We start from the raw sequence: 9,947 nt of genomic DNA, 5'->3' as shown, positions 1-9,947 counted from the left end.
ATAGTTAAATATTAATATAACAGTTAAAAGTAAATAAAAATATTTAAGTTTAATACGATAAACTTCAAACATATAAGTTGATGTTTTAAAAAAATAATATATAGTAAAATATATAGTTAAAATTTGAAGTTAAAAATATTAAAAGAATATAAGTGGGTGATTGGTTTAGAGGTTATCTAGAGCTGGTGACTGTTTCTCACTCAACAGCTGTATAAAACCCATTTGATAGACTTAGAAGCTAGCACCTAATAGCTGATCAGCTGATGATTTTATCAGTTCTATTTTAATTCTTTATCAGTTCTATTTTAGTTCTATTTTAATTCTTTATCAGTTCTATTTTAATTCTTTTTCAATTAATAGCTGATTTAAATTTTTTATTTATTTTGATAATATTATTCTATTAAAAATTATTGATAATATCTAGCTTAAGTTGATATCATATAAATAATTTTTTATAATTTATAATAAATAATTATTGTTTAAAAATCATATTTGATAGTTAAATAGTTATGATATTTATAATTATGACATTTGAAATCATTTAGTGAATTAAAATTTTATTAAAAAGTTTAGAAATATTTTTAATAATAATGCAATTAAGTTGAATAAAATTAATAATAATATTTTTAACTATTATGAACTATTTTATTAATTCATACGACTGAAAATAGCATTATAAAATAAAATACATTAAAAGATAAATTATATATCCAATGGTCATTTAACATACTAATATCAATAAGTAATAGAATTTTATCAAACGATTTAATTTATCAGCTATCAACTATCAACCAACAACAATCGGTTATATTGCTTAGCCAAGCGGAACACATGCCCTAAATTATTTTTATTATATAAAGTTCTACTAAAATTATACATGAAAAATTTATGAAATATGGCTATTTTATTCACAATCAAGTTATTAAATATTAAGTTATGTTTAAAATTTATGAATTCATAATATATTATATTCTTTTTTATATATAAATAAAATATATGAATCATTTATATAAATGCTATAGAATCTGTCTTTCACTTATATTTATAAGAATTTAAGGGTATTAAGTTTGAATCCCAAACGCTACATTACTATTTAATTTTTTTTTTAAAAATAACAAACTACCATATCGCTCATCAAAATCTCACCAACCAACCGATCGACCAGTTCAATAATTAGTATCAAGTTTATAAAAAAAAAAAAAAAGATTTGTCATCAAACTGAACTAATTTTGATCCGATTTTTCTCAGATTTTTCAATTTAATTAATCGGTTCAATCCGGATGCCATAACTATATTGGTGCAAAGTTGATAAAAAATGCTAATTGACTACCTTAAATAAAAATGATAGATACAAATAAAATCAAATAAATATCTTCCTGTTTTATTTGACCGGACAATGGAAGACCAACTTAAAAATATTGATGTACTGTTCGGAGAACTATTATCTATGTCATGTCCAAAAGAAAAAGGGTATCCTCCAATAACTTGTAACCACCATGAATGTGCTCACCGAAAGATTTGGCCTTCGCACCTGAAAGAAAAGAAGGGCAAAGTACAATCTGACCTATCACACTCATATTTTATCTACAATATGGATCCTACCATTCACTTTTTAGGTCAATATAAGAGAGCCCAGTCCCCCACTCACACATATAGTAGTGCCATTATCTTCTTAGCCCATTAATGCTTTAGACTTTGAGTTCAGATCACCCATATAAATGCATGTATCACATTATATTGCTGGTCACCATCTAATAGGGCATAGAAAAAAGAAAGAAAAAGAGAGAAACAAAATTATTTTCTTTTTCTTTATTCAACAACTGACATGCTAAATGTTTTTTTTTTTTCCTTAATTAAGATTTTAAGAATTTTATATTTATATAATTTATCATTCATAAAAATTTTGTCTGAAACACATTCTAGATTAATTCTATAATATAAAAGAGAAATTTCTTTTCCTTCTTCATTTTACTATCAAGAATTGTTTAAGCTAATGTTAATTCAAAAATTTGGACACATTTCCATGTAATTATACCAACTAAGATGTGGTACTGAAGTTGTCTAAAGGAATTCATATACAACTAGTTAGATTGAGATAATTAATTGCATCAAATTTGTCACAGTGATTTAGAAAAAGAAGTTTGGAGATTGGTGATGTTTGAACAGTAATTTCTATTTTTAAAATGTTAGTCTAATTTTAGGAATAAACTACTATATGTATTGATATTTGAGGGATGACATTCAAAAATGTCAGAAAAGAATAATGAAAAAGATTAATTATTTAAACATGGAATCCTCAGATTCCTCAGTTAGTAGGAGGAAAAAACACATGGTCATATCATATCGCTAATTCTAATTGGTGTGAACTGGTAAGATTTATTGGGATTAATTAATTCATTAATTGGATTAGTATGCAGCTATAGCCGAACAAGCAAATTTTTATTAGCCATTTGGTGAGAAATTATTATGTTAATCTACCCTATAAGCTTTAAATTAATTAGATAACTTTTATATTTTAACTCTCTAGTTTGAATATACTAAACAAACACATTTTAGTTTAATTTGTTCCAATTCTTACCTCTGTATTTGACGTATAATATTTTTATAAAATTATTTTATTAATCAATTGCGCAATTTCAAACCAGTTTTATAAACATTATACATCATATTATGTGAAAAAAAGTTGTAATAAATTAAGACAGGACTATGAAATATTATTTTAAACTGAATTAATTAACTAATAACATGTCTTTAAATCAAACCACATCAATAAATTTTAAAAAGGTATGTTCCTTCTGTTAAGAAATTTAAAAAATTTATCATAATTAAAATCTGATTTCCATTTTTTCAAAAAACAAAAATTCATCAATTTCAATAAAAAATTTTATCCAAAATGATTTTCTCATGCTAATGAATCAACTGGTAAATCAAATGACTTGTGCAGGCTATAATATATTGTTTCAATAAACACTAAGAAACTGTTGCAAACGAAGAATTTTCTGCTAAGGTTTTTTTGTTAATTTGCAATTTTTCGGTCCTAGTTTTTGTCCAACTAATTCATGACATGAAAGATTCGATGTGATAATAAGAGCAATAGCTTGTACATGAGGCAGAAAATACCTAAATAGTTTTCTAGATTGGCTAATAACCGATTAAAGAATGATAAGCTATTAATAGTGATTTCTCGGTTGACTTGTGGTTCAAAGCCTTTATAAAATATTAGTAACATCAGATAGTATTCTTCATTTCAATGGCTAAATTTACAAAAAAATATTAAAAATATAAGAGAATTGAATTATTAATGTATTATATGCTTATAAATCTTATTGTAATACTTTAGGTAGCGCTTTGAGATCACCCTATTCCTACTCAAAGTATGACAATATGTATAAGAAATTTCCATTTTACCTGAAAGGACCTTTATATGATATGTTGAAGGCGTTTGATTCAGATGTTTGATACAGCTGGTAGCTGTTTTTCACTTAACACCTATATTAAAGCATTTGGTAAAAATTTAAAAAACAGCAGCTGATAACTGATTTAGTCTCAATCAGTTGTGGATTGTATAAGTTCTGTTTTAGAGCTTTTTCTTATCAGCCGATAGCTGATTTAATTTTTTATTTATTTGGACACTATTATTCTTAATAAAACTTATTAACAATAACTTATTTTAAATTGATCATATATAATTAAATTTTTATATTTTAAAATAATTAATTATTATTTTGAGACTATTCTTAATAGTTAAATAATTATAATATTTTTAAAATTATGGTATTTGAAATTAGAATTTTTTATTAATAGAATTTAAATTTAAATTTCTATTTTTAAAATATTTATATATATATTTTTAATAATAAATACAATTGAGCTAAAGAAAGTTAACTATAAAATTTTAATTACTATAAGTTATTTTTATTAATTTGTATCATTAAATATAATATAATAAAATAAAATATATTTAACGATAAATTATACCTTCAATAGTCATCTAATATACTAACAGCAACCGCTAATAAAATTCTAGCAGGCGATTTAATTTATCAGCTATCAGCCATCAGCTACCAGCTGCATTGATCAACTGAACCAAACAGACCCGTTATATTGTTAGGACTTTTACATATTCTAATAAAATTTTATCTATTTGAGTTCCACTACTATTAGTTTTGAATTCGATATGTAATTCTAATAAGATATGGACCTAGTCAAATTTGATTTACTCGATGCAGCCTACACAATTTATTATGGTTCGTTATCACTTTCTTTTGATTTTTCATTCTTGATAATCTTTAGAATATATAATCAGTTGCTTGATCGAATAGTTATGGAAGATGACAATTCTTAAAGTTTATTTCATATTTTGTTCATTATCTTTTTGTTGTCCTTTAATGTACCAAGGAAGGGGTTTGAATTGGTGTTTGGAAATTTAATGAGCAATTACAATTTCGACCAAAGATAAGATAGAGAGAGAAGAAAATAACACAAATATTTATAGTAGTTCAGGTTAACTAACCCTATATCCGCTCTCTAGTCTCCAATTAGATATTTCATTATCAGCGATCCCTTAGGGAGTAAAAAATCAAACCCAAGTGTTTTCAAGCTCATACTCAAGCTTATACACCAGGAGTTTTCCGGAGTTCATTACCAAGTTTAGTGTTTTGGCTCACACCAAACCTCACAAGAGTTTTTCTTAACTAGGCTAACTCTTAATCCCTTTCTCAAGTCTTTAGGCTAACACTCAACCTTTGCAAGTGTTTGAAGCTCATACTCAAACTTTTACAACAACCAAATAGAAAGAAGTTAATGTAAGAAAGGTGTAAAATTGAAGAGCAATATATGACACTTAAGAATGTTATTGATCAATCATAAATGTCTCTCAAAGGGGTATATTTATATCCCCAAAAAGCTAAGGAGATGTTACTCTATAAATCTAGGCCATATCTTTACTTAAAGCTCTAGATAGTGCATTAAATATATTGTCAAAGCATATTCATGGTTGTTACACTTAAATCACACTCACAACTGCCATATCATGCTCGAGACTGCCTTGTTGCGGTCCCGATACTTAAAGGTGTAATGCCTATAATCCACGTGGCACTTCATGGTTCACCGTGTCAGAAATAATCGTTGGCGGTCTTTCTAGCGGGTACGAACGTCATGGTCGCGATCTTGATATTGTGGTCACAATGTCACCTAATTAAGGAATCTGAAGTTGTGAGCTATGTCGTGGTCGTGATGGTGGCTGCTATCTTCTCTGCCCTCTATTTCTCATTTCTCATAGTCACGAACTTGCCTCTGTTTCAACGACTATGAAATTATGAATGTCATGATCCCGACTTGCTGATGGCGATAATGGTTTAGAAGGTGAAAATGAAAACTAAGCTTTTGAGCACTAAGTTAAAATCCTACAAAATAGACACTTGAGATATGAAATTAGTACTACTCAATTTGATTGTTAAGATCAAAATCAAGAGTTCTTAAATTATAAAATGACCTAGGCTAATATATTTAATTATGTTTTCCATAAAGGTTAAAAAAGGGAGAGCATATTTAAATACGGTGAACTTTCTTTTTCTTTTTGATTGAAGTAATAAACTTGATGATATGTTATATTCTTATTGGTTTAGTTTATAACTTATGTGGTAGATGAAGGACTTATTTGGATTTATAACTAAATATTTCTTAAAACTACTTTTTCATCCAAATCAATTTTTTTTTCTCTTCAATATAAGGATAAAGACCCTCTAAGTCTATTTAATAATTGATGCATCAATTAAAGAATTATGAGATCACCTGAAAGGCTAATGGATCACCTGAAAAGCTATAAGATCGCTCGAAGAGCTATAAGATCATATAGAGAACTATAAGATTGCCCGAAAAGCTATGAGATTGGACATAGAACTATGGAATCATTTGAAAAGCTATGAGATCTCCCATATATCATAATCCATGATCTCCATCAATTATCATGGTCAAATACCATGTTCTTCACTTCATGAAAAATAAGAGACCATGTCTTCACCATTTAAGACACTTTCTCCATAATCTCTAGTTGGTTTAACCTCTAAGAAGTTATCTATAAATACTAAAAGTCACTACATATGTAAGATAGATAATATAATTTGAGACCTTTAATAAAACTCTATTATCTAAAGTCCAAATAAATTGCTAACTTAGTCATTAGAATGGTTCTTGTAAAGTGCATAGACTATTTTTATATTGTTCATCCTGCAAATACCTATGAGCAATTCTTCTGTACAGATCTTTTCAATATAGATCCCGCACAGATCTCCATAATATAGATCTCCATCATCAGCTCTATCTATCGTATAGATCTTTATAGCCTTATTTCAACTCTTCAAGCAACATAGATCTCCAAGGAAGTTGTCAGATTCAGGTCTAACAACATCATTGGTACGGTAAGCATGGAATACACCCTCGAGAAAAGTTTGATTACTCATAGATCACCAAAGTAAAATGGTGGGATGAACCTAGATCGCCCAACGGCTGATAGGATGAGTTCGCCAATAGCATATGTTGATATGAGATGAGCCGGCCAAAGGCAGATTTGAGGATCTATATTAAAAGAGATTTCCAAAGCGATCTCCAAGAAAATTCTCAAAGGTATCTCCATAAAAAAGATTTCCAAAGAGATATTCAAGAAAATCCTTATAGATAATCTTCATCAGAAGAGATCTCCAAGAAAATCCTCAAAAATGATATCTAAGAAAATCCTCAAGGAGGATCTCCGAAAAGATCCTCAAAGAGGATCGCTAAGGAAATCCTCAAAGAGGATATTCATCAAAAGAGATCTCTAAGACAATCCTCAAATATGATCTATCCCAAAAAAAATTCGGATCTACATTAAAAGAGATCTCTAAAAAAAAAAAAATCCTTTGAAGAAGATCTTCACTAAAAGACTTCCACATGCTACTCGGAGTAAAAACTAAGAAACGAAACGTATGGAGATGCCATTACCTTATTCCATAAGGTATCAACATTTGTATAACAAGGAGAGTCAAATTAAAAAAAAAAAATTTGAAGTTTTGAGTATTATCCGAGTCCTTAACTCAGAAATTATGGGGGGATGTGATGCATACTCATCTAAAAAGATCTTCTAGAAAAACTATGAGATAGGCCAAAGAACTATGAGATCGCCCGAAATGCTAATGGATCACGTGAAGAGCTGCGAGATCGCCCGAAGAGCTATAAAATCGAACAGAAAACTATGAGATTACTCGAAAAACTATAATAAGATCTCTCACATATCATAATTCATGATCTCCATCAGTTATCATGGTCAACCACCACGTTCTCCACTTCATGAAAAATTGAAGACTATATCTCCCCAATTCAAGGCATTTCTTTTTTAATTTTCTCTAATTAGTTTAACCTCCAAAAAAATCATGTATAAATATTAGAATATGAAAGGGAGGTAACATACTTTGAGACTTTTAATTAAACTCCATTATTAATTTTTTTTTTTGGCATGAATTAAACTCTATTATCTAAAATTCACATATATTGCTAACTTAATCATCAGAGAGTGCCAGACCATTTTTATATTGTTGATCTTGCAGGTACTTGTCAACAATTTTTCCATTATATCTTTCATACAGATTCCACAATGTAAATCTCATTTTCAGCTCTATCGCATAGATACCCGTAATTTCATTTCGTCTCTCCAAGCAATATATATCTCCAAATTCATGTCTAACAGAATCTGCCGGAGTCTTAGTTTGTTTAACATTATCTTAAAGAGGAAAAACAAATTTACTGACCGAGAATCTAGGTTATAAGTTGGGACCTTTTACTTGACCCACAGGTCAGATTTCTTGGAAATCTTATCCAAAATTAAGTAATCCAACCGTCTTGGATATTTTTTGCAACTTGCAAAATTCAGTGCGACAATGATTCTGGTAGTGTTAGGCTGCTATTTTTCCTGATTTCTTTTTATATTGTGGTTTGAACAATTTTATTTTAATTTTTTTGCTTAGGAAAAAATCTTGTTTGAACTCTGTAGATAGGATTGGAAAATGTGATAAATATTACTATAAATATAGAAATACATTAAGTCTCAAATTGCGATAGACATTAGAGTCTGAGTTTTTGTTCGGTTGTGTATCCTGACCAACATAGTCATCCATATAAGTGGCTTTTATATGAAATATAAGATAAGAGAAAGCTTTTAAACTCACAGGAAAATCATCAGTGGTATCAATGGGAGGAGGAGTTGGTTCTGGTGGAGAAAACTCAACAGAATTCAACAAGTATGCAGCTGCATGTGCCATAGTTGCTTCAATGATATCCATTATATTTGGCTATGGTATGTTCTTTTCCAATCAAGTTCTGTCCTTTATTATCTTTTCAGCATGTCATGTGAGGACATTGATCTCATGTTTTATTTCAATTGTGACAATATCTGTCTTTCAAGTTCTCAAATAGATCATAATTTTATTTCAGTTATGACGATATCTACCAAAATATAAGGTTTTCTTGTCATGTAGATACTGGTGTGATGAGTGGAGCAATGATATTCATCGAAGACGACCTTAAAATCCATGATTCACAAGTGGAAGTCCTTGCCGGAATCTTGAATATATGTGCCTTAGTGGGTTCCCTTCTCGCCGGACGAACATCCGATTACATTGGCCGACGATATACAATTGTTATATCGTGCATCATCTTCATGCTTGGTTCAGTGCTAATGGGATATGGTCCAAATTATGGCATCTTATTAACAGGAAGGTGCATAGCAGGAATTGGTGTAGGTTTTGCTTTAATGATTGCTCCAGTTTACTCAGCAGAAGTTTCATCACCATCATCAAGAGGTTTCTTGACCTCTTTACCTGAACTTGGTATAAGTATTGGCATTTTGCTTGGCTATATTTCCAATGTCATATTTGGGAAATTGTCTTTGAAACTCGGTTGGAGAATAATGCTTGGAATTGTTGCGATACCTTCGATTGGATTAGCCTTTGGTATCCTGCAAATGCCAGAATCTCCAAGAGGGTTGATTCTGCAAGGTCGTTTAGGTGAAGCTAAGAAAGTCTTGCTCAAAGTTTCCAATTCTGAAGAAGAAGCAGAAGTCCGTTTCCGTGACATAAAAGTTGCTGCAGGAATTGATAAGAATTGCAACGATGATTTCGTCAAGCCAACCCAGAAAACCCACGGCGAAGGGGTATGGAAAGAACTAATCTTAAGGCCAACACCTGCTGTAAGACGGATACTAGTCGCAGCAATAGGAATCCATTTCTTTGAGCACGCAGTTGGTATTGAAGCAGTTGTATTATACAGTCCAAGAATCTTCAAGAAAGCTGGTATAACCGGCAAAGAAAAGCTCTTGCTTGCAACAGTTGGGGTAGGGCTTACAAAGTTTATATTTATAACCATAGCTACATTTTTGCTTGACAGAGTTGGAAGAAGGCGTCTACTGCTAATAAGCACATCAGGAATTGTAGTATTCCTGACACTGTTAGGAACTTGCTTGACAGTAGTTGAGTATCATACAGGGGGAAAAGTGATATGGGCCTTAAGCCTCAGCATTGTCTCTACCTACATATTTGTGGCATTTTACAATATTGGGTTATCACCCGTGACATGGGTTTATAGTTCTGAGATACTCCCATTGAAGCTGAGAGCACAAGGGTATAGCATTGGTGTTGCTGTGAACAGGCTTATGAACGCTACAATTTCTATGAGTTTTATTTCACTCTACAAAGCAATTACTATAGGTGGAGCCTTCCTCTTGTTTGCTGCTGTCTCTTTCATTGGCTTGTTATTCTTCTATTTTCTTTTCCCTGAGACTAAGGGAAGGTCCTTGGAAGAAATGGAAGAGCTATTTAGCAAGGGTACTAGGGCTAAAAATGAGAATGTGGAACTTCAAAATGTGTAAATTAATGATTATAATTTAGTAATATTCAGATATAGATATGAGAACCATCAAA

The 9,947-nt window shown here is 30.2% G+C and overlaps 1 protein-coding gene across 1 annotated transcript; it reads left to right on the top strand.

The window, feature by feature from the left end:
- The first annotated feature begins 8,035 nt into the window (after positions 1 to 8,035).
- LOC8281949 (probable polyol transporter 6) lies at positions 8,036 to 9,947 on the top strand. The gene is made up of 2 exons (XM_002531383.4): positions 8,036 to 8,326; positions 8,508 to 9,947. Exons 1-2 carry the CDS (start codon positions 8,221 to 8,223, stop codon positions 9,893 to 9,895), a joined length of 1,494 nt encoding a protein of 497 aa, XP_002531429.2. The 5' UTR covers positions 8,036 to 8,220; the 3' UTR covers positions 9,896 to 9,947.

Source organism: Ricinus communis, chromosome 6, assembly GCF_019578655.1.
Source record: "Ricinus communis isolate WT05 ecotype wild-type chromosome 6, ASM1957865v1, whole genome shotgun sequence".
NCBI classification, from domain to species: domain Eukaryota; kingdom Viridiplantae; phylum Streptophyta; class Magnoliopsida; order Malpighiales; family Euphorbiaceae; genus Ricinus; species Ricinus communis.
This window is presented reverse-complemented; position numbering and strand designations above follow the sequence as displayed.

Excerpts from the sequence above, each read along its gene's own strand:
- LOC8281949 (XM_002531383.4), top strand. The coding sequence starts at position 8,221 with ATGGGAGGAGGAGTTGGTTCTGGTGGAGAAAACTCAACAGAATTCAAC. Across the intron at positions 8,327-8,507 it reads ATCCATTATATTTGGCTATG|ATACTGGTGTGATGAGTGGA; the intron begins GTATGTTCTTTT and ends CTTGTCATGTAG.